General features: G+C 36.4%; 3 protein-coding genes across 4 annotated transcripts; all 3 read left to right on the top strand.

The window, feature by feature from the left end:
* Positions 1 to 1601: 1601 nt before the first annotated feature.
* On the top strand, positions 1602 to 6090 carry LOC109806603 (G-type lectin S-receptor-like serine/threonine-protein kinase At4g27290). Of its 2 annotated transcripts, XM_020369060.3 has the most exons (7): positions 1602 to 3040; positions 3414 to 3545; positions 3732 to 3883; positions 3970 to 4180; positions 4277 to 4514; positions 4783 to 4933; positions 5287 to 6090. In XM_020369060.3, exons 1-7 carry the CDS (start codon positions 1765 to 1767, stop codon positions 5596 to 5598), a joined length of 2472 nt encoding a protein of 823 aa, XP_020224649.1. In that variant the 5' UTR covers positions 1602 to 1764; the 3' UTR covers positions 5599 to 6090. The 2 variants fall into 2 exon arrangements, with proteins under 2 accessions (XP_020224649.1, XP_020224650.1); XM_020369061.3 differs by lacking the exon at positions 4783 to 4933 and having other exon boundaries at positions 5287 to 5428.
* Positions 6091 to 14251: 8161 nt separating this feature from the next.
* Positions 14252 to 17723, top strand: LOC145952353 (uncharacterized). The gene is made up of 5 exons (XM_083064700.1): positions 14252 to 14305; positions 14866 to 15289; positions 15347 to 15993; positions 16108 to 16251; positions 17562 to 17723. The coding sequence occupies exons 1-5, from the start codon at positions 14252 to 14254 to the stop codon at positions 17721 to 17723; spliced, it is 1431 nt and encodes a 476-aa protein (XP_082920826.1).
* A 4961-nt stretch (positions 17724 to 22684) lies between these two features.
* LOC109806287 (uncharacterized) lies at positions 22685 to 23974 on the top strand. Its single transcript, XM_020368659.2, has one exon. It carries the CDS (start codon positions 22685 to 22687, stop codon positions 23972 to 23974), a length of 1290 nt encoding a protein of 429 aa, XP_020224248.2.
* The last annotated feature ends 1110 nt before the right edge of the window (positions 23975 to 25084 follow it).

Here is a 25084-nt window from a genome sequence, read left to right as displayed (position 1 = left end):
TAGAGCAAAAGGTTGCCAAAATGCACCCTTGTATACATTTGTGAAGATTCTTTCATAAAAAGCTTGCTTTGGAAGTTCTAATTCTCTCTCATTTTCCCTTCTCCTCTTTATTTGCTTTATTTTACAACTTTATTCGCATGCAATGAACGACTACTATGGAGATAATAAACTAATGCATGTATTGTAAATTAACATGATGTGAATTGTTGTATATTTATTAAAAATAAATGGGGTAAAACCTTAATTATATCATTGTTATGCTAAATTTATAATAGGGTACCAAGTTAAGGCATTGTGGGATGCCTAGTACCTTTCCAACACGTAACCAACCCTCAATCCCAATTCTAGCAATTAAGGCTATAATTGATTTTTGAAAACATTTTCTTTCTTCGATGTTTTGAGTAAAATATTGGTGGGGACTCCTTTGAACCTTTTCAAAATCATCAGTAAAGGATTAGTTTGGTCTTTGGGCATTCCAACACTAGTGAAATTTTCAAACTAGAGGTTTAAACCATTTGTGGAAATGATCAGAATTTTTTGAGTTCCAACAAACATATGAGTTAAAATTGCATAATTAAAAGAATAGATAACAAATTTTTTTAAAAATAAATGAAGATACAAAATTTGCAAAACTAAAAAATAGACTAAAAATGTAATTAAAAAAAAAAAAACTTGTCTTTTAAGTTTGCAAACACGTTCACATCTAATTTCATTGAACAATGATATAGCCTCCGAAATTTTGTCCGAAAACACGTACGAATTAATTATAATTGACATTTATAATTTTTTTATTATAAAATATAAATTTTAATTAAAAATAATTTTTTTTTAATTAGTCGGAATATGATTCGAAATATTGGAGAATATATTATTTTTCAATTTCATTTAATTTTATCACAGCGTTGAATTTTGACTGAACGGGGCCTTTTCAAAAGTCAAGCCTCAAGACTAAGGTTCCTATCAAGACAACCTGTCAGGAGTGGTAGTACATCTCTCATTGAGTAGAGGGCCCAAAGATATGTTATAGTGCTTTTTATAATAAAAAAACATTTTTTGACCAATAATTTAAAACTAATTTTTATTTTTCAAACAGAATTACTTTTGATGAAAAATACTTATAATCTATATTAAACAAAATACTTTTTTATAAGTATAGAAATTATCAAAATAGGTTTCATTTTTTAAAATTATTTTTAGTTTAAATTTTTTTAATAAAAATACATTTTTAATATTTATTTCCCGATCTCGAATCACTAATCTTAACATTAATTTTTTACACAATTGATAGTACAAAAATTTTTAAACACTCCAAATTTAAAGGTCTATTTTGATAAATGTTTGTGAAAGCAATTCTAAAAGAAAAAATAAAATAAATAAATAAACTTCTCCATTATACAAAACCTATAATTTGTCCAAATATTTATTTATAACTTGAAGATAAATTAATTTTAACTTATAAAAAAATTTATTCTATTTTTTTTATCTATTATCCAAGCATGTCTTAAAATGTGTATTCAGCCGCCGGGGAAGACAAAAATTGCATCACTTCAATGAATATAGGTACAAAAACTAAAACATGTCAAACTTCAAATCTAAAGCAACATATTACCCTCCATTTCAAGTCACAACTTGCCCTGACCCTTTCTTTTCACCGTGCCGGTCTAATCATGCAACATGATTGTTAGTTTAAAGACTTTTTGAATGTATCAACTAGCACATCTCAAAGTCTTCAAATGAATTTAATGGACATGGAGGCTTGTAACCATGGAAAACCATCATAACACAACAATGTTAATAACGGTGCTCAGTTTCTTCTTCTACCTCATTTCCATGTTATCTATACAAGGCACCCTCTCTCTTACTCCAAATGAGTCAATCCAAGGCAACAAGACCATGGTTTCAGCATCTGGAACTTTTGAAGCAGGGTTCTTCAACGTTGGAAATTCACAAGGCCAATACTTTGGTATATGGTACAAGAACATTTCACCAAGGACTATTGTGTGGGTTGCCAACAGAGATGCCCCAGTGAAAAGCTCAACAGCATTTCTCACAGTAACAGATCAAGGGGATCCTGTTATTCTTGATGGATCAAGGGTCACTGTGTGGTTCTCCAACTCATCAAGAGTTTCTAAGAAACCAATCATGCAGCTTTTGGATTCAGGAAACCTTGTTGTGAAAGATGAAGATAGTAGCAAAGGGAAATTCTTGTGGGAAAGTTTTGATTACCCTGGTGACACTTTCCTTGCAGGAATGAAACTTAGGACAAACTTAGTCAGTGGTCCTAATAGGTCTCTCACATCATGGAAAAACCAGGAAGATCCTGGTTCTGGTGAGTTTTCATATCACATAGATGCTCATGGCTTTCCTCAGCTGGTTACTACAAAGGGAAAAAGATTGTTTAGCAGAGGAGGGTCATGGAATGGCTTTGTTTTTGGTGGAGTTTCGTGGCGAAGGATGCTTAGACTCTTCAATTTTACTCTAGTGGTTAATGACAGGGAAGTTATTTACCACTATGAAAACTTGAATGATGACACTGTTAGTAGGTTAGTGCTCAATCCATCAGGCTTTGCACAACGTTTGATATGGTCTCAGAACCGTGGTTGGGAGGCTATATCTACTCGTCCCGCGGATCAGTGTGATTATTATGCCTTTTGTGATGTCAATTCTGTGTGTAATATTACTAATTCTCCAAAATTATGTGCATGCTTGGAAGGTTTTGTACCCAAATTCCATGAGAAGTGGAGTTCATTAGATTGGTCTGGTGGGTGTGTTAGAAGAGTAAACTTGAGTTGTGGTGGTGATAAGTTTCGGAAGTACACGGGAATGAAGTTCCCAGACACTTCTTCTTCTAGGTATTCCAATGACTTGAGCCTTGAGAATTGTAAGAAATTGTGTTTGGAAAACTGCTCTTGTACAGCGTATGCAAATATAGATGTCAATGGGAGAGGGTGCTTGCTTTGGTTTGATAACATTGTGGATATGACCAAACACACAGACCAAGGACAAGATATTTACATAAGACTTGCAGCTTCAGAGTTTGGTACTTTCGTTTTCTATTTCATCTTTTGCATTTCAGTCAAACATAGCTGAAGAAACGCATAAACTGTGTCTAGGTTAGTTTGCACAATTAAAATCTATATTCTGTGGTGGAACCAGCTTTTGGGGTGTAGAATTTCTGAAAGAAAATCATTTACTTGGAGAAAGCAAAACAAGAAAAGAGAAGTTTTTTGGTAACCATAATAATGTAATTGCTGAAATTGTGACAGTAGAAAATAGTTTGAAATACCGAGGCTAGCTTCCAAATTGGAGTGTGATATAAGAATTTTACTATTGTTCTTTTGTTTTCTTTTTCTCCTAAACTGCAATTTTCATGCAGCTTGTTTGTTGACATAGAATGATTTATTATTCCTCAGATCATAGAGGGAATAACCAGAGCTTTGATAACAAGAAGCTTGCAGGGATACTAGTAGGCGTTGTAGCATTCATCTTGGTACTTGGATTGGCCACAATCACATATATAAAGAGGAAGAAGCTCGCAGAGGGAGGTGAGTTTATGAAAAGTAGAAGTTGACTCTTGTTAATGTACTCCAATATCAGAATATAACTTAACATTTAGAATGAAGAGAAGTGTTCAATTCTGAAGTCTCATTCATGTTCTTCCTATTATAGTTACCTTGTTTACTATTAAATTGTGAATTATAGCAAATTGGTGTTTCCCACTATTATTTCAGGGATACTAAAAATATTTCACCAGAAGTACAAAAGGGATAAGGAAGACGTGGAGTTAGCAACAATATTTGATTTTTCAACCATCTCTAATGCCACAAATAATTTTTCAGACAGTAACAAGTTAGGAGAAGGTGGCTTTGGACCAGTATACAAGGTAGTTTAATTTTACATCATATAAACCTTGATTAGGATAAATCATCTTATTCATCAAAGTTTAAAATATTTTAAAATTGTTGCCAGGGTGTATTGAAAGATGGACAAGAGATTGCGGTCAAGAGACTTGCAAAAACTTCTGAACAAGGAGCAGAGCAGTTCAAAAATGAAGTGATGTTGATGGCAAAACTTCAACACCGAAATCTTGTGAAACTTCTCGGTTGTTCTATTCACCCAAAAGAAAAGCTATTGATCTACGAATACATGTCCAACAGAAGCTTGGATTACTTTATTTTTGGTTTGAAATTTCACACACTGTTATTTTTGGCTTTTCGTTTGACTTTTGCTTATGTAGTTGTTACACCGACTAAAACTAAAAAGTGAAATTTGATAGATTCAACTCAAAGTATACAACTAGATCTCACAAAACGCCTCCAAATTATTGATGGTATTGCTCGAGGGCTACTCTATCTTCATCAAGACTCTAGATTAAGAATTATCCACAGAGATCTCAAAGCTAGCAACATTCTTCTAGATAATGATATGAATGCAAAGATATCAGATTTTGGTTTGGCAAGAACATTTGGAGGGGATCAAGCTGAGGCCAATACAAATAGAGTGATGGGAACATAGTAAGTACTTAGAGCTTATTTACATAAACTTCTTCATAAGAACTTGTAAGAAAAGATAATGAGAAAGTAAAATGAATGGAGATTTTCCATCGATTTATACACCTCAGTTTTGGAAGAAGTTAAATAAGAGAACTTTTATAAAAGTTAAGTACAAGAGAAGTTCAATTCATTTTACCTTCTCAACTTCTTCACCCATAATGAATCATATATTTTCACTATGTTCAACCCATTTGACAATCACTTGTTGATTTCAATGATTGTGTTGCAGTGGTTATATGCCTCCTGAATATGCGCTGCATGGAACCTTTTCAATCAAATCTGATGTATTTAGCTTTGGTGTAATTGTACTAGAGATACTTAGTGGGAGAAAGAATCGGAATTTTCATGACTCTCAACATCATCTTAATCTTCTTAGTCATGTAAGCTAAAACCATATTTATTTCTGTACCTTGATATAATATTTGCAGCTGCAATCATCCAATACTAACTATTATATCCTATTAGAACATCTAGGATGCTGTGATCCGAATAGGTAGCAATGAACTGGTTAGAAATTTAGAATAAGATATAGAGTTTTGCCCCCTCCTTTAGCAGGAAATTGAGTTAAAAACCGTTTCAGACCTCTTTCAAGTGACTATATTTGAGAATCCAAACATAAAATTTTGTTGGAATTAAGGTGCCTTTGGAAAACTCTTGAACTTGTGTTAACAATGAAAACATAAATTTGAATAGGTATTTACTTCACCTGTTGGCTTTCATGTCAATATTTCAGGCATGGAGATTGTGGATTGAAGAAAAACCACTTGAGCTAATAGATGACCTATTAGATGATCCAGCCACTCCACAAGAAATACTGAGATGTATTCATGTGGGTCTATTATGTGTGCAACAAACTCCAGAAAATAGACCCAACATGTCATCTGTGGTTCTAATGTTGAATGGTGAAAAGTTGTTGCCTGACCCAACCCCACCTGGGTTCTACACAGGAACAGATCAACATCCACTTCAGGTAGAATCTTCTACAAGAAGTTGTGGAGCCTGTTCACAAAATGATGCTACAGTGTCCTTGTTAGAGGCACGATAGAATAACTCATTTTTATAGGAATTATGTTGATACAGAAATTAGGGGTCCGTTTGGAAAAAAATATTTGAAAAAGAACTCGTGTAAGTAATTGAAAGAACTTATGAAAATAACTTATAAAGTTAGAATATTTTCATAGATTGTTTTTCTTATGAAAAGCAGCAGTTTAACCCTATTTCCTCCTCTGATACGAACACAAAAGTTCCTTTAAAATAACATTGGGAATCAAAACATCCCCTTGTCATTGATATGGACTTAGATGTCTGACGTTGAGTTTGGATATGTCGGTGGTGGACTCTCCTAACATGGTTGAACTTCGGTGGAGAGGAGTTGGAGTCCTACAAAGGCACTTAAATAGAAGATTTTAGCATAGTAGCAGTATGTAATAATTTAATAAATGCACAATTTAGACGGTTTGATTACTTATATTTGTATATAAACATTATATACAAATATATTATTATTTAGTTTTAAAAGACATTATTTTATATTTAAGATGTTGTTTAAAATTGAAAAATATTATTTTTATTTTAAAAATTTGTTTTTTTTTTTTTAATGTTAGGAGGTCTGGTGTATAAACAAAGATTCTTAAAATCAGAAAAATTACCTAAGTTATAGCGAAAGTCATTATCCATAGAAAGGAGAGTCATACGAATGGAGTGTTTTTTTATGTTTTATCTAAAATTTATAATGGAATTTGTGATAATAAATATTTATTAAAATGTTATTTTGTACGTGAGCATAAAAAGTTGAACCAAGTTAGATATATTTGAGAGATCTTTTATGGTTTCTTTATGGTTTTTTTTTTTGTTGCGTTCCATCATTTGATCCTTAAAGTGTGGGAATGTTTGTTTCTCCATTGGTGGTATTGAGAGATAGGGTTCTTACGGACTTGTGAATATGAAAGTCAAAGCAAGTATTTCTAAGATTAATCCTTTTATCTTTGATGGAGAAAATTATATTCTTTGGACAATTAGAATGGAATCATATCTAGAGACTTTTCATGGAGGAGGATTGTGATATTTCTCCATTCTCAAATAATCTCATTATGACTCAAATAAAAATTTACAAAGAATAAAAAAATTAAAGAAGACAAAGGTAAACAATATTTGTTTATTGGTGCATCACAAATTATCTTTACCAAAATCATGGCTATCCAAGCAAAAAAAAATGTGATTTAGGATTACTTGAAGGAAGAATACGCACGATATGAAAGAATACAAAGCATTTATGTGCTTAACTAAATAAGGAAAAATGACTTATAGAGAATAAAGAATGAAAAAGAATGAGACAATCAAAGAATATTTAGATAAATTATTTGACATCACTAATAAGATAAAGTTACTAAACATTGAATATCCTGATTCAAAAATTTAAGAAAAAATCTTGTAATTATACTTGAAAGATATGAAGCTTCTATAGTCACCTTGGAGAGTACAAAATATTTGTGTAAGATCACTTGGGGGAAGTGTTACATGCATTGTAAGCATTATAAGAAAGAAGACTCCTGAGACAAGAAAAAACTATGAAAGTTGTGTATTTAGCTGAATCAAAGAACAAAAATGATGACAAAAACAAGAAGGAATTATCCCCATAAAGATGACAAAATTAATAGCACTCAATCTTTTTCACCATGTCCTCATTGCAAAAATATGGTATTATATTGATGAATTTTGATGATGGTTGTGAATTGTACGATGTCTAGTAATGATGATTGTGTGAATAAATATGAATGGTGTGTATCTAGATGAGTTGATGTAAAAAATGTGGTTGATAGTTGTAAGATGTGGCTCTATATCTAATTGTGCATTGGCATGGATAGAAATGATGAATGGATGAGGTGACATGACATGAGCATTGGTGCATGTTGCATACACATTTACCCTGGCCATAAGTGGTGATTAATAGGGGATTCATTTTTATACACTAACCATAAGTGGTGATTAACAGTGTGACATCAATCATAAGTGATGTAAACAGTGTGGCCATGTGGTGATGTCTAAGGAAATTGATGAAGTTCACCCATTGTGAGGTGTTCTGAGTTGATACTTCTTAGGAGGTTGCATTACACATGCATTAACATGAGCATGAGCATGATGCATGAGTTGTACATGTATATATGTAATAGTGGCGATGTTAGTAGATGTATATATGTAATGATAGTGTTGTTGTGATTGGTTATTAGTGTGAATTGTATGAGGATTGATTAATATCTTTGGGTGGAATTCTTTTCTTGTGTCATATATATGAATAACCATTTTTCTCACCCGTAATAGTGGTGGTTTATAATTGTTTTATTTGATTGGGCATTTAGAGGTGGGTTACATGTGAACTTGTTTTACTTAAGTTATAAATGAATTTTTTACTTATTTAGTCATTTTATTTGTTGGGGTAGAACGGGTGTCACAGAATCCTAAAAAGACTTTGTTGTAAAGAACCCTTGGGTGTTTGAGATCAATAGTGACTTTGTGTTAAAGAATATTTTTGTTGTGCTTTGTTGAGCTAGGAGCAGCTTTTTTAAAGAGTACTTATTTATCAGCAAACCTGTTATAGTCGAACTTGATTTTTATATCAACAACTGGACGTATTTTTAGTGATAAAGATGAATTAATAGAAATTTACATATAGGAAGTGACTCAAGTGAGAACTCTTGCTTATATGAGAACATAAGAAAAACCAATAACAATCCTTAGAATAAAATAAACTATTTAAATTAGAAGATTACAAACAAGGTTATCACATATCTCCACAATTGGGGTTGCCTTTATCATTGTAATTGCTACTGTTGGAACCCAAAAAATTCCAATCTTGTCCATAGATGGTTTGGACCCCCAATTTGAAAATCTCACCGACATTGGAATGCCTGACGATCGTACTAATCCTCTGCTGATGGTTTTGAAAATATTTCAAATATAAATTCTTACATTTTCTACAAATATAAATTCGTCAAAAATATTTCATCGGTAATATAACTTTTTCTATAAATTTTTTCCATCGAAAATATAAATTTTTTTACAGATTTATATCTATCAGAAATTACCAACAGATATATCCATAGGAAATTACCGACAAATATATCTATCAAAAATTACTAACGAATATATCCGTCATAGATTATCGACAGATATATACGTTAGAAATATAAATTTTTCGACAGATTTGTATTTGTTGGAAATTATCGGTCGAAAATATAAATTTTCTAACAGATTTATGTCCGTCAAAAATAGTCTATCAGTAAAATCCATTGAAAATATAAATTTCTTACAGATTTGTATCCGTCGGAAATTATTCATCAGTAATATAATTTTTCCTACAATTTTTTTCCATCAGTAAAATTCATCAAAAATATAAATTTTTCGACAGATTTGTATCCATCGATAATTTGCATTTTTCTTGTAGTGATTATTCTTATGTAAGTAAAAACACACACACATATGCACACACATATGTACATGCACACACACGCATACGCACACGCACACATACACACATCCTAAATCCACACACACGTACATGCACACGCACACAGAGCATTGATTACATACAAGTTAAAATGGCTAACAAATTCAACTATATCTTATCTTATTTCTACATTGAAAAATTGTCTTTTATTAAATGTCCAATTGAAAAATGTGAAAGAAGTTGCCCCTTCTCTTTTAAATTGAATGTTTCGCTCGTTAATTCCGTCGCATTCAGTTTGTAAATTATATATCCTTTAGAGACTGAATAACGACCGAATTGTATGTAAATTTGCGACTGAATTGGTTTCGGTGGCTAAATTAGCGACGAAAACAATTCAAAAATATTATTTATAATAATGGTAGCAACCAAATAAAAATCGGTCGCTAAATGTAAATTTTTTAAAACATTTAAGAATGTATTTTTTTCAAAAAAAGAAAGAAAATATAAAAATATATAATATAAAAAAGCCTATAAATCCTAGACTGGAATAGGGCGTTCCAAACTACCAAAAAGGCATGTAACCCAAGTTAGGAATGGGTCGTTCTGGTTTAAGAACGGGTCATTCCAAACATGGTCGTTATGAGTTAAACTCAACTCAAAAACGGGTCGTTCTGGTTTAAGAATGGGTTGTTCCAGATGCGAATTTAATACATGATGAAAGGATCCAGAACAGACCATTTCGGATCTGAAACGGGCTGTTCTGGCCACTTCTGAAATCTATAAATAGCAGACTCTAGCACTGCTCCTAGACACACTCTCTGAAGACCAAAGAGAACCAAGAGAAGGAGATCAACCAGATTCTGCTCTAGTCTCGTCTTCTGCTTATCCAGGTAAGGGAGAGTGAGAAACCTCGCTCAGCATTTTAGGAATAATTGTTGGGTAGCAGGATTGACCCCCAATCCCTTGCCTGAGATATGTTTATAGGAACAGGCACCTTATGAAAGTTTTCTCTTTTGCTTTCTGATTGTTCTGTTGTGTTCCTTGATAGATGTGATGTATGAATATGTGATTAATTTTGAAAATAGATAAGTTTTTATATGAATTAAGGTGCTCCGTGGGCTCTTGTGGGAAACCCTATGAAGTAAAATTAGGGATATAATCTTTGGATGAATTTTGAGGCATTATATGTAAAATTGATTATGGATTCATGTTTTGGATAATTTTTGGGTATGATTACGTGCTACTTTATATATGACTATGAGAAGTTCCTTGTATGAGACTATGTGAATATGACGAGAAAATGTGAAAAGTGAACATATGATCTGTGTAAAGTAAATATATCCCTTTATATATATATATATATATATATATATATATATAAGGAGGGTTCAAACGACACCGGTGTAACTTTTACTAAGTGTTACACCGCTCAATAACTTTATATTAAATGTGAATTTTGAAAATCCAACCGTTAGATTGAAAGTTCATTACTCTTAAATCATATATATCAAATTTTATATTAATTTGAGATGATTTGGTACTTCATTCATATAAAACAAAATTGACGTAATATATTTATTTCAAAATATACTAAAATATGAACACTTTGATTACCTTCAAGTTGTTGTCAATTTTAACAAAATTTGATATATATGATCTAAGAGTAATGAACTTTCAATCTAACGGTTGAATTTTCAAAATTCACATTTAATATAAAGTTATTGAGCAGTGTAACATTTAGTAAAAATTACACCGGTGTCGTTTAAACCCTCCTCTATATATATATATATATATATATATTACATTGATTATGTAGAAGCTAAAAATGACTAACAAATTCTACTATATCTTCTTTTATTTTTGCACTGAAAACTTGTCATTTTTTAAAATGTCTATTTGGAAAGTATATATGAAACATGTTTCCGCATTCTCTTTCAAACTTAATGTTGGAAAGGCTAACATTTTAGTTTCTAATAAAAGTATAATTAACGTAACATTAGATTTTTTTTTTAAAAAAAACAATGTTTAAATTGTCGATACTTATTAAGTGATTGGTTTTGTACACTTTTTTTCCTTATATATAAAGTTTAAATCTTTGAATTCAAGTTTTTTTTTTTTTTTTTTTTATATAGGATTCCAGTCAGACATATATTGCTTGCATCAATTACTCATTACTTGATGTAATAATTTTGTATTTAAAAGATACAATATTGTTTCAATCCTTAAAAGATACGCTTTTACATATACTATATTAGTTTGGATAAAATATTATTTGAGTTTTTGAAAGTGTATGTCATTTAGATTTGGGGTTTTAAAAGGATAAAAATTAAAAAAAAAGAATAATTTCTTGAATGTGTAAATCATTACTCATATTAGTTCAAAATTAAAAAAAAATGATTAAAATGATAATATTAATATATATTTAAAGACTAAAATGATAATAAATAATTACTTTTAAGAATTAAAAAGAAGCAATTAGAGCATTCAAGAACCTTTTTTTCTTCTTCTTACTTTTAGGGGTTAAAAGTGTCAAAAACGACTCAAAAGAGATTGTATCCTATTTAATTTTTTAAAAGTGTTAAATATCTAATAATATTATGTTGTTAATAAAGTTGTCAACTAATAAATAATAATTATTTACTTTCTCTTTTGGAAGATAATTTGTATAAAAAAACATATTGATGGAAGACCAAATTAAATATTATGTATCATACATTAATTATCAACATTAAATATAGATATAATACTTTAAATTTTTAACAAAAAATAGTTTTTGCATTCAAAGAAAATTATTATATACTAGCATAACAAAGGCACCTAGAGTCTCCATAAATGTTTTAAAAAAACAAAATGAAAATTGAGTAATGAACAATAGTAAGTAATTTTTTGGCTAGTTATAATTTAAAAGATATATTTTTTACCATTTTTTGAGAGTTTTGAAAAGTAAAATCTATAGAAGAGTAAGAAAATAGGAATAAAATACTGGTGATGAGATAAAATTTAGTCTAAGAGGTAACTTATAAGAACGAAATTAATCCAAAAAAAACATGTCCACAAAAATAGAATATCTCTTTTATATATAACTAAGAAAAAGAAAAAGCACTTCATGTCTTTTATTTAAAAGTAGAAACAAAAAGATAACGAGTACTCTTATTTAAAAATAAATAAATAAATAAAAAGATAAAGGATAAGAAAGTTGAAAAATAAATGTAAGTAGAAAGCAAAGAGAGAGAATAAAAAAAATTAATGAAAGATAAAGTGATTTAGAAGTAGTTATGGGAATAAATTAGTTTAAATTTGTGTACACTAAAAGTAATATCCTATTTATTAATAGTATATGTTAAGTCAAAAGAAGATCTTCTAAAATTGAGGTTTTAATGTTAGCAAAAAAAATATTTTTATATATATAAAAGGAATGTCTTTAAAATATATTTTTGAAAGACATATCAAATGAAGTGTAAGACGCAAATTATCTGTAAGATTGATTACTAATCAGACAAAGCATATAGTCTATCTCATATGCATTAAATATTTATAATTTATTGAGAATAATGATGAAGTTCACTTTGAATGTTTCATTCCTTAACAGATCAAATCAAAATATTGTCTCGAATGTGAGACCCGATTTCTTTTTCCTTTTTCTTTTCCCCGAACCCTCAACTCTCACTCCCATTTGCTCTTACACTCAATTCTTCTCTTCTCACTCTTGAACTGTGGTTTTGGTGGCTAAAGGTGCTAATTGAAGGTTGAAAATTCTTGTTGAACCCTTGCGGAGCTCCTTTCATATTCTTCTCCAATCCCTCTTCTCCTCCATTCTTCGTCTTCCACTTCCCGGAGCTCGGAATCTTCACCCGAGGTAAGGGAAGTTAGCTTTCTTGTTGTGCCTTGGCTGAAACGAGTCTAAGAACTCATGTGATTGAATTTTGATTTCGAATTTTGGGCTGTTTGGGTGTGGCATTTGAGTTTTGGAGACTTTGGGAGTTTTTGGGAAATTCTTGGTTTCCTTTGATTTTGTGGATGCATGTATAAAAAGATGTTGTCTTTGAGCTCTTGGGTGGAAATGTAGTACTTTGATTGGATTGCATGTGCTGGAAAGTGAGTTTTGCAGGTGTTTGGAAAAATTTTCGAACTTGGTAAGGTTTCAGTTGAGCTTCTCGCTGAGCGCTGTTCATCGCGCTGGGCGCGTGGCCACCACGGGACCTCATTTAGCCAAGCTCGTTGAGCGCCTTGATGAGTGCGTTGGGCGCGCTTGAGAATGTGGGTCTCTGGTTGGCCCTCGCTGGACGCGATTTGGACCGCGCTAAGCGCGATACCCGTTGTAACTTGTTTTTGGACTCTTGAGGCTGCGCTGAGCGCGGCCCTTGTCGTGCTGGGCGTGAGACTCCTTGGGAGTCTCTGCCTCGTGGGCGCTGGGCGCAATTCTGAATTGCGCTGGGCGCGAGACCAAGGGGTGGTCCTTGCCTTCCTCGTGCTGAGCGCTAGGTTAGGTACGCTGGGCGCGTGAGACTCCTTGGAGCCTTTGCCTGGCCTGCGCTGGGCGCAATAGGTATTGCGCCAAGCGCGGGAGAGCCTTGTGCTCTCTGGCTGAGTCCCGCCGAGCGCGAGCATGCGTGCGCTGGGCGCGCTGGCCCCCCTGGGGCTCTCTGGTTGTACTGCGCTGGGCGCAACTACGAGGGTGTCGGGCGCGTAGATGAGACATTTCCTTTTATGTATTGAATTATGTTGCTTTATGCTAAGTTGAGTTGAAGTGGATGACTATAGGTGATAACTAGTAGATAATGTTGGTTGATTTATGATGAGTAGTAAAGTTGTGATTGTGTTGCAAGTTGATGTTGAGTGGTGTAGTTGTGTTGTGTTGCAAGTTGATGTGTTGAGTTGTATAGTTGTGCAGTGGTGTATACTGATTGAGCTGTTGTAGGCCCAAGGGCTGAGTTGTTGTAGGCCTAAGGGCTGAGTTGTTGTAGGCCTAAGGGCTGAGCTGTTGTAGGCCTAAGGGCTGAGTTGTTGTAGGCCTAAGGGATGAGTTGTTGTAGGCCTAAACGGCTGAGTTGTTGTAGGAGATCTCCGAGGCGATATGCGTGACGACGCATTAATATCTAATTGCTGGTTGGTTGCATAAATTGATGGAAAGTAGAATGTTGTTGTGTTGACGGTTGAAGTTGTTCTGATTATTTGAAATTTTTCTATATGTTGTTCTTTTTATACTAGCTTACCCTTTGTTGTTTCCTTGTGGTTGGACTGCTATGATCGTATAATGTACGGGAGCAAAACAGGAATAGGTGTATGGCTCGTGGTGAGTCGGCAGCTGGTATGCGGAGCTAACTATGTTTTATTGTTGTTTTGTTGTAGTAGCTACTAGGTGTAGCGGTTGGCGATGTATTTTGTTTGGTATTGTTGTTTTGGCACTCTAACTCTAGTCGGAGTAGGACCTTGTATATATTTATATTCTAGAACCTATACTTATATACTTGTTCGTTCTGCCTAGTGTTTCCAGTGTATAGTGGTTTGTGTAGGACCTGTCGGGTCACTACACTTTAGTGGTATCAAAGCCTGGTTAGAGTCTAGTGGACACTCTTTGGGGGTGGCTCCTTTAGGCTTCTGTTGTGTTGAACTCTGAGTTGAGATGTCTTGCTGTGTTGTATGCTGTGTTGGTTGTTGTGGTGTTTGTTGTATTGTTGAATTGTTGTTTGGTTTGGATATTGTTTGCTAAAGGTGTTGTTGCTTTTGTAGACAATGTCTAGAGCCAACGAACAGATAGCCCAGGCCATGGAGATGATGGCCATGGCTATGCAATAGCAAAATGCCTATTTTGCTAGGATGGAGGCGGAGAGAGCTGCAGCTGGTGCAGCAAGGCCCACTGGGTCACAGGAGAGCCGGGACTTGGCTGAGTTCCAGAAGTGCCATCCTCCTCAGTTCAAGGGAGAGGCAGATCCAGAGGTGGCTGACTACTGGATTTGTGAGCTTGATAAGATCTTCACTGTACTAGGATGTTCTCAAGAGAGGAGGCTAGCATACGCGGTGTACATGCTTGTTGGAGAAGCCGAGCATTGGTGGAAGGGTACCCATCATATGCTGACTGCCAGAGGGGTGGTTGTGGACTGGGAGTGCTTCAGAAGGATGTTCTTGGAGAAGTATTTCCCTGAGTGTGTGAGACATGCCAAGGAAGCTGAGTTCATGCGCTTACACCAAGGAGGGATGACTGTTTCTGAATATGCGATGAAATTCGAGCACCTAGCTCATTTTTATTCGCAAGGCATAGCTGAGGCTTGGAAGTGTCGGAAGTTTACTGAGGGTCTGAAATATGATCTGAAGAGGGTGGTGGTGCCTATGGCCATCACGGAGTTTCCAGCCTTAGTGGAGAAGGAAAAGGTTATTGAGTGGCTGGAAGGTAGTAACCGCGGGGTGAAAACTGCTGAGGGGCCATCCGGGTCCAAGAAAGGAGGGAACCAAAGGAAGCCGTATGATAGGCCCCAACCACATCAAGGGGGTCTTGTCATCAGGCAACCTTCTAGTACTGCTGGTGGTGGAGGACAGGGTGGAGGTGCTGCCCTGAGATGTTACAGGTGTGGAGGGTCCCATATGATCAGGGATTGTCCCCACACAGAGAATCGGTGTTTCAGATGCCAACAGATGGGCCATGTATCTTTCAACTGCCCCGCCAGAACCAGACCAGAGAGGAGTGCTCAGAGGAGTGATGCTCAGAGGGGTGACAGACCCACCACAGCTGGTAGGGTCTTTGCTTTGACAGGTGCTGAGGCTTCAACTTCTTCTAATCTTGTGAAGGGGAAGGGCAGAGCTGCTAGTAAGGATGTGGTGTTTTTGTTTGATTCTGGAGCTTCTCACTCTTTTATCTCTTATGTTTGTGTTTCCATGTTGGGTGTATCTGTATGTGATTTGGGGTTGAGACTGCTAGTGTCGACGCCCGCGTCTGCTTCAATAGTTGCTTCTGAGTTGTGTGCTGGTTGCCCCATTGATGTGAATGGGAAGAGGTATAAGGTAAACTTGATTTGTTTGCCTTTAGTTGATATTGACATAATCTTAGGGATGGATTGGTTATCTGCCAATCGTATCCTTATAGATTGTGTCAATAGGCGGTTGATTTTTCCCCAGGAGGAGGATGAGTTGTTGATTTCAGCTAGCCAAGCTGAATCATTGTTGAGGGGTGGAGCAGAGTGTTGTCTTCTGCTTGCTGCTATGAGTGTGGAGACTGAGAGAGTTGTTGAGGAGATTGATGTGGTGCGCGATTTTGTCGAGGTGTTCCCGGATGAAGTGCCTGGGTTGCCTCCTACTAGGGAGATGGAGTTTAGCATTGACTTGGTACCAGGTGCGGGGCCAGTGTCGGTGGCTCCCTACAGGATGGCTCCTGCTGAGTTGGTTGAGTTAAAGGGTCAGTTGGAAGACCTATTGGAGAAGCAGTTGGTGCGGCCGAGCGTTTCGCCGTGGGGTGCTCCTGTGTTGTTGGTGAAGAAGAAAGATGGAGGTAGTCGACTTTGTGTAGATTACCGGCAGTTGAATAAGTTGACCATTAAGAACAAATATCCACTACCTCAGATAGATGACTTAATGGATCAGCTTAGGGGAGCATCCGTCTTCTCGAAAATTGACTTGAGGTCGGGTTATCACCAAATCAGGGTGAAGGAGGGTGACATACCGAAGACTGCTTTCAGGACTAGGTATGGTCACTATGAGTATGTCGTGATGCCGTTTGGTGTGACCAACGCTCCTGCAATATTCATGGATTACATGAACAGGATCTTCCGACCGTTCTTGGATAAATTCGTGGTGGTATTCATTGACGATATCTTGATTTATTCAAGGACCTGGGAAGAACATGGAGAGCACTTGAGGTTGGTGCTGGAGATTTTGAAGGCGAAGCAGTTGTATGCTAAGCTTTCAAAATGTGAGTTTTGGTTAGATGAAGTGAAGTTCTTGGGCCACGTAATTTCAGCTGAGGGGATTGTTGTGGATCCAGCTAAGGTGGAGTCGGTGTTACAGTGGGAGCGTCCGAGGACTGTCACTAACATTCGGAGCTTTGTGGGTCTGGCGGGTTACTATCAGCGGTTCATAGAGGGACTCTCCAAGATAGTAGCGCCTCTAACCCAGTTGACAAGGAAGGAGTAGCCGTTCATCTGGACAAATGCCTATGAATGGAGTTTTGAAGAGTTGAAGAGGAGGTTGACTACTTCTCCTGTGTTGGTGTTGTCGGATTCTGGTGAACCCTTTGATGTGTACTGTGATGCCTTTCACCAGGGTCTTGGGTGTGTACTGATGCAACACAGGAAAGTGATGGCATATGCTTCAAGGCAACTGAAGAACCATGAGAGGAATTATCCCACTCATGACTTGGAGTTGGCAGCTGTTGTTTTTGCCTTGAAGATATGGCGACATTATCTGTATGGTGCTCAGTTCAGCATCTTCAGTGATCACAAAAGTTTGAAGTACCTGTTTGATCAGAAGGAGTTGAATATGAGGCAGAGACGGTGGATGGAGTTTCTGAAGGACTATGATTTCCAGTTGATGTATCATCCTGGCAAGGCCAATGTTGTGGCGAATGCACTGAGCAGGAAAACCATTCACATGTCTGGGATGATGGTGAAGGAGCTGGAGTTGGTGGAGAAGTTAGGGATTTAAATCTCTGTGTGGAGTTATCTCAGGATCATATTAGCTGTGGGGCAATTACCATAACTAATGAGTTCTTGAGGCAGGTTGGACTCAAGCAGTTGTAGGATGCCGAGTTGGTGAAACTTCTAGGTTTGCTGGGTACCGAGAAGGCGGTTGGCTTTGAGTTGGGAGGAGATGGAATCTTGAGGTTCAAGGGCAGAATTTGCCTACCTCAGGATGCTGAGCTGAAGAGAGCTGTGTTGGAGGAAGGCCACAAGAGTAGACTTAGCATACATCCAGGTATGACTAAGATGTACGAGGACCTCAAGAAGACTTTCTGGTGGTCTGGTATGAAGAGGGAGATAGCCGAATATGTGGCGGCCTGTCTGACCTGTCAGAAGGCGAAGGTTGAGCATCAGAAGCCGAGTGGGATGATGCAGCAGATTGAGATTCCAGAATGGAAGTGGGATAGCATTACTATGGATTTCATTGTGGGGTTGCCTAGGTCAGCTAGGAATAGTGATGCTATCTGGGTGATTGTCGATCGGTTGACCAAGTGTGCACATTTCTTGTCTTTCAACATCAAGTGGTCCTTGAAGAAGCTGACGCAGTTATATGTGAGGGAAATAGTACGGTTGCACGGGGTGCCTTCCAGTATTATTTCAGACAGAGATTCGAGGTTCACTTCCAGATTTTGGCAGAGTCTACACCAAGCCTTAGGCACGAGGTTGAAGCTGAGCTCTGCTTATCATCCTCAGAGGTTGAAGCTGAGCTCTGCTTATCATCCTCAGACGGATGGTCAGTCAGAGAGGACAATCCAGTCCTTGGAAGACTTGCTGAGGGCTTGTGTGTTGGATCACTTGGGTAGCTGGGAGGAGGTCCTACCGTTGGTGGAATTTACGTACAATAATAGCTTTCATGCTAGTATTGGGATGGCGCCGTTTGAAGCCTTGTATGGAAGGAGATGTAGGACTCCTCTGTGCTGGTATCAGGATGGTGAGTCAGTGGTTGTGGGACCGGAGCTGATCCTACAAACTACTGAGAAAGTGAAGATGATCAAGGAGAGGATGAAGACTGCTCAGAGTAGGCAAAAGTCGTACGCTGACAAGAGGCGAAAGCCTTTGGAGTTTGCTGAAGGGGAACATGTGTTTCTGAAGGTGACTCCGACTACAGGTGTGGGTAGAGCACTGAAGGCGAAGAAGTTGACACCGAGGTTTGTGGGTCCCCATCAGATTATACAGCGTGTGGGTCCGGTTGCTTATCGTTTGGCTTTGCCACCATCTCTTTCAAACCTACACGATGTGTTTCATGTTTCCCAGCTGAGGAAGTACGTTCATGACCCGAGTCATGTAGTGGAGTTGGATGATGTGCCGGTGAAGGAGAATCTGACCTTTGAGAAGTTACCAGTAGCTGTGATTGACCATAAGCTGAAGGAGTTGAGGGGCAAGTCCATTGCTCTGGTGAAGGTGTTATGGGATGCAGCTACTGGTGAGGCTACTTGGGAGGTGGAGCAGCAATGCAGGGAGCGATATCCGTTTCTCTTTCCAAGTAGGTCAGTTTTCGGGGACGAAAACTCTTGTTGTTGGGGAGGGTGTGAGACCCGGTTTCTTTTTCCTTTTTCCTTTCCCCGAACCCTCAACTCTCACTCCCATTTGCTCTTACTCTCATTTCTTCTCTTCTCACTCTTGAACTGTGGTTTTGGTGGCTGAAGGTGCTGATTGAAGGTTGAAAATTCTTGTTGAACCCTTGCGGAGCTCCTTTCATCTTCTTCTCCAATCCCTCTTCTCCTCCATTCTTCGTCTTCCACTTCCCGGAGCTCGGAATCTTCACCCGAGGTAAGGGAAGTTAGCTTTCTTGTTGTGGCTTGGCTGAAACGAGGCAAAGAACTCATGTGATTGAATTTTGATTTCGAATTTTGGGCTGTTTCGGTGTGGCATTTGAGTTTTTGAGACTTTGGGAGTTTTTGGGAAATTCTTGGTTTCCTTTGATTTTGTGGATGCATGTATAAAAAGATGTTGTCTTTGAGCTCTTGGGTGGAAATGTAGTACTTTGATTGGATTGCATGTGCTGGAAAGTGAGTTTTGCAGCTGTTTGGAAAAATTTTCAAACTTGGTAAGGTTTCAGCTAAGCTTCTCGCTGAGTGTTTTTCATCGCGCTAGGCGCATGGCCACCAGGAGACCTCATTTAGCCAAGCTCGCTGAGCGCCTTGATGAGTGCGCTGGGCGCGCTTAAGAATGTGGCTCTCTGGTTGGCCCTCGCTGGGCGCGATTTGGACTGCGCTAAGCGCGATACCCGTTGTAACTTGTTTTTTGGACTCTTGAGGCTGCGCTGAGCGCGGCCCTTGTCGTGCTGGGCGTGAGACTCCTTGGGAGTCTCTGCCTCGTGGGCGCTGGGCGCAATTCCGAATTGCGCTGGGCGCGACACCAAGGGTGGTCCTTGCCTTCCCCGCGTTGAGCGCTGGGTTAGGTACGCTGGGCGCGTGAGACTCCTTGGAGCCTCTGCCTGGCCTGCGCTGGGCGTAATAGGTATTGCGCCAAGCGCGGGAGAGCCTTGTGCTCTCTGGCTGAGTCCCGCCGAGCGCGAGCATGCGTGCGCTGGGCGCGCTGCCCCCCCTGGGGCTCTCTGGTTGTACTGCGCTGGACGCAACTACGAGGGCGCCGGGCGCGGAGATGAGACATTTCCTTTTATGTATTGAATTATGTTGCTTTATGCTAAGTTGAGTTGAAGTGGATGACTATAGGTGATAACTACTAGATAATGTTGGTTGATTTATGATGAGTAGTAAAGTTGTGATTGTGTTGCAAGTTGATGTTGAGTTGTATAGTTGTGCAGTGGTGTATACTGATTGAGCTTTTGTAGGCCTAAGGGCTGAGTTGTTGTAGGCCTAAAGGCTGAGTTGTTGTAAGCCTAAGGGCTGAGCTGTTGTAGACCTAAGGGCTGAGTTGTTGTAGGCCTAAGGGCTGAGTTGTTGTAGGCCTAAACGGCTGAGTTGTTGTAGGAGATCTCCGAGGTGATATGCGTGACGACGCATTAATATCTAATTGCTGGTTGGTTGCATAAATTGATGGAAAGTAGAATGTTGTTGTGTTGACGGTTGAAGTTGTTCTGATTATTTGAAATTTTGCTATATGTTGTTCTTTTTATACTAGCTTACCCTATGCTGTTTCCTTGTGGTTGGACTGCTATGATCGTATAATGTACGGGAGCAAAACAGGAATAGGTGTATGGCTCGTGGTGAGTCGGCAGCTGGTATGCGGAGGTGACTATGTTTTATTGCTATTTTTTTGTAGTAGCTACTAGGTGTAGCGGTTGGCGATGTATTTTGTTTGGTATTGTTGTTTTGGCACTCTAACTCTAGTCGGAGTAGGACCTTGTATATATTTATATTCTTGAACCTATACTTATATACTTGTTCGTTCTGTCTAGTGTTTCCAGTGTACAGTGGTTTGTGTAGGACCTGTCGGGTCGTTACATCGAAACTCATAAATCTATTAAAGAGAAGAACCATGTTTTCTATCAGAATCAAATATACCGAATATCACGGAGAAAAACAAAATAAAGTCATTGTTACAACTCCTTTTATGTTGATATTGCTTCTACAAGCTCTGTTTGGTATGGAAATTTGATAAGTAGTCTTCTTAATCAAATAAGAGGTACTATTTGGTGAAATTCATTTAATGCTCTCATTAAATGTGTTAAATTGTTACCTATTACCACAAGGAAGACGATGAAGATAAGCAAAGCAAACTTGTGAGTTAGACTCAAAGTGCTGTAATAGTCATCTTCTACAAGCTATTGTATAAAAGGATTTAAAAGCTCAAGAAAGTTTTGGTTATACAATTTTTTCACGAGACAATATTTGTAATTAATACATATACATTTGTATTGAAACACTCTCTGAAAATTTATTCTTTCTTGTATACATTTACTACTTTGTAATTGGTTGCATAACGTCTAAGTGATACGAACACAACATTTGAGTAACCTTTATAACTATTGTTATAAGGTTAAGTTTGGAGAAGTTTGTTTGTTAAAAATACTTAAGTGTTGAGCTTGGAGAGATTTGTCCGTAAAAGAATACTTGATTGTTGAGCTTGGAGATACTTATTGTTAAAATAATACTTAGGTAATGGCTTGAAGAAACCAGTCAAAGAACATTTGTTGTTGAGCCTAGAGAGACTTGTTAAAAGAATATTTCAGTAGTGAATTAGAAAGACCCATCAAAGAACACTTGTTTTAAAGTTAGAAGTGGCTTGGAAAAAAATATTTATAACTTTAAGAAAGTTAGTGGAACTCAATCTAGTTGGATTAAAAACTATACTTAGTCTCTGTGTTTGAAATAAACCAATATAAAATTACTTGGTGTTCTATTTGTGCTTTTGATTACTCTTCTAGCACTTTATCTATTGTAGATATTACTTTACTCTCGTACAAAAAATATAAGTTTTTGATATTTACTATTCAACCCCCTTCTAATTACTATGTTTTAGTATATGTATATATAACATTGCTACAGTATCCGAAACGGAAGCCAAAATTTCGTCCGAATAATTAAAAAATTATTATATTTTAATAAATTTATTATAAAATAATTATTTTATAATAAATTTATTAAAAAATAATAATTTTTTAATTATTCGGAAGAAATTTCGGCTTCTCTTTTCGGACAACATTTTCCATATATATATATATATATAATGAAAATAAAAAAGAGTAAATGATAAGTGTGATGAAAACAAAAATTCAAGAAAATAAATTTATGAAAGAGTATATTTAATAGGAAAAAAATATTAAATGATAAGTGAGAAACAATTAATATTTAAGAGTAAATTCATTATTATGATTTATCAACATTAAATGTAGATAAAAAGTTGTAAATGATGAGCGAGAAAACAATTGAATATAGGAAAATGGATTCCTTTACAGACTCATGTTTGTGTTTGAGATTATTACAAACTCTCTTGTTGCCGTTTATACCTTGACCTGACAAATTAGCCTTTGTTCTTCTCTTCATTTTCGATCAATCTCTCTCTCACCCCAGTTCTCATTCTTTTTCTCTACCAAGTGAACAAATTAAACATTTTCAATGGAGATTGGATGGGTTGTAAGAAAGAAGAGGAGCAGGAGAGTTCCTATAGCCAAGTATGACATGTTCAAAATGCTACCAAAGGAACTCCACATTGAAATAATGAAGCGTCTTGTTGTTAAGCACCTTTCGATGGCCATGTGTGTGTCAAAACCATGGCGCAACCTCATTCTTAGTTCGTGTGTCCCAACATCATCTTTGGCCACTCGTAACCTTGACCACATTGATTACATAGAGAATGAGGGAAAAGACAACAATGGTCAATATTCCTTTCAATATCGATTCTCGAGCTTAGTCAACGACATCAATCCCTTCCCATTCAAGGACACAATTCATCTTTTCAGGTGGTGCTCTAAGGTAATAGGTTGCAACTTTGATTTATCCAAACACATCATTGGTTCCTTCAATGGATTGCTCTTGTTTTGCCACAATGAAGGTCGAACTGGGAACCAAACATATGGGTCTTGTCACTATTACGCGATCAACCCTATCACCAAGCAGTGTGTGGCTGTGTTGAATCCTCTACCACACTCCACGCCTTATTCTTCCTATGTTGCCCTTGCCTATGATCCTTCGGAGTCATGGTATTTTAGGATTGTGCAATTCAAATGTTGTTGTCATGTGAATGTTTTCTCTTCAGAGACAGGGTGTTGGACTAGTTTGAGTCTTCAATTGCCTCAAAATGTGACTGAGGCTACATGGGATAAGAAATTAGTGTACTCTAAGGGTGCAATTTATTGGCTATCTACATCAGGGCATGTGATAAAGCTTCTTTTGAATGCACAAGAGAGTGCAAAGAAGCAAGCAGTGGCAATTGAGCTCCCAGATGATGATTATGTTTACTACCACAAGTGCATTGCATTGATTAATGGAAAAGTGGTATTTGTTTCTTTGGGTGAGAATTTGAGGATTTGGAAGCCTATGGAGTACTTTGATGAGGTTAATGGTTGCACCTTTGGGTGGATCCTGATCAATTGTGCTGATATTAGAGTCCCTTTGATGAAAAAAGTCAATAGGGATGGTGAGTTTTTAGGTATTCATCCTTACTATGAAGTGATATTTTATAAGCTTAAAAATGACATTTACTATTACTTCTATCACTATAACACCGTGGGTACGCGGCTGATTGAGAAATATAATAAGTTGTATGCTTATCTTAAGATGCCAGGATTCCCTTTCCTTGAATGCTCTACCCCTTTTTGCTGTTGTTTGGACATGGAGGTAATTGATTTCTTATTCCTAGAATTTTCTTTACATTTGCAATCAGTTTATTATTTGTCTCATTATTGATTGGTTGCATTGATATGATGATGAACATGCATTTACGAACATATCCATCTCGAAGGTACCAACTATACAACGTATATGAGGATTTATGTGGTTTAAGAAACTCTTAGATTGTAATCATATACTCGTAGAAAAATGATTCTTGTTATGAATTAAATAATAAGGTTGAGACATTAATGAAAAATTGCATACATCTTTCTACATCAATTGCCTATTTTGTATATAGTTCCTTATATTTTCATTATACTTGTCATTTCAAAACCTAGAATCATACATATGGTTCTATATTTGTTAAATATCTTTTTGGTTTCAATGTTTGGTTCGATTAATGATGAAAGTTTTTTTTCTTGATTTTTTTTTAAATTGTTTGTCTTGCGCGTGAGATAAAACGTGGATGTATGGTGCATGTTTAATAATTTAGAGTACTAGATAACAAAAGAAACTTATATTTTAAAACATTGGTTAGTCTGTATGGTAATTGTTGAGAAACAATATCATGAGAGACTAGGTTAAAATGCTGGTAACAAAAAAAAATTAAGCTAGATTGAAGAATGATTATTATATAAAAAGAAAAGGATAATGATCAAGTACTATCCAATAATTAGAAATCATATCTATGCATTTTGTACAAAAGTTTGCCTAGCATAACATTTTCTAAAATACAATCCAAGAGAATTTCTTATTCTTATTGAAGGACAATCATAGGGTTCATGTAAACCATATACATGTATCTTTGAAGTTATGTATTCATGATCTCTTGATTATTCAGCTTCATTTTGCTTTTGTAGCATCCAAGGCTCTTTCAACGACTACCCATTCCAGAGCATTGCAGGTACCAAACAAAGCAATTTATTTTTTTTTTGCATGTATTGTAATAATATTTTGACAATTTTTTTAAGTCATTCTTCATAAATTGTCTCGTTGTATGGATATTTTTAGCCAATTATATATTTTAGAGGAACTCTTTTGCATGCTTATCATAGATGCAAATTGATTATCGATATTAGTAACTTAATTTCTTATTTGAATGGAAGATGTAGGACATTGAGCTTGTCTCTTATACAATGATTTCTCATATTTTTATTTTAACAACCACATCGAATTGTTATTGCT

Source organism: Cajanus cajan, chromosome 10, assembly GCF_000230855.2.
Source record: "Cajanus cajan strain Asha chromosome 10, NIPB_CcT2T_4, whole genome shotgun sequence".
NCBI classification, from domain to species: domain Eukaryota; kingdom Viridiplantae; phylum Streptophyta; class Magnoliopsida; order Fabales; family Fabaceae; genus Cajanus; species Cajanus cajan.
The sequence above is the reverse complement of the archived record's forward strand: the minus strand, read 5'-3'. Positions and strand labels throughout refer to the sequence as shown.

Bases quoted from the DNA above. Each gene is read 5' to 3' on its own strand.
- LOC145952353 (XM_083064700.1), top strand. From the start codon at position 14,252: ATGTACGGGAGCAAAACAGGAATAGGTGTATGGCTCGTGGTGAGTCGG. The intron at 15,290-15,346 runs GTCTGAAATATG...CGGAGTTTCCAG, and splicing joins GTGTCGGAAGTTTACTGAGG to CCTTAGTGGAGAAGGAAAAG. The intron at 15,994-16,107 runs GTAAACTTGATT...ATTTTTCCCCAG, and splicing joins TGAATGGGAAGAGGTATAAG to GAGGAGGATGAGTTGTTGAT.
- LOC109806287 (XM_020368659.2), top strand. From the start codon at position 22,685: ATGGAGATTGGATGGGTTGTAAGAAAGAAGAGGAGCAGGAGAGTTCCT.
- LOC109806603 (XM_020369060.3), top strand. From the start codon at position 1,765: ATGGAAAACCATCATAACACAACAATGTTAATAACGGTGCTCAGTTTC. The intron at 4,181-4,276 runs GTTTGAAATTTC...GAAATTTGATAG, and splicing joins CTTGGATTACTTTATTTTTG to ATTCAACTCAAAGTATACAA. The intron at 4,934-5,286 runs GTAAGCTAAAAC...TCAATATTTCAG, and splicing joins ATCTTAATCTTCTTAGTCAT to GCATGGAGATTGTGGATTGA.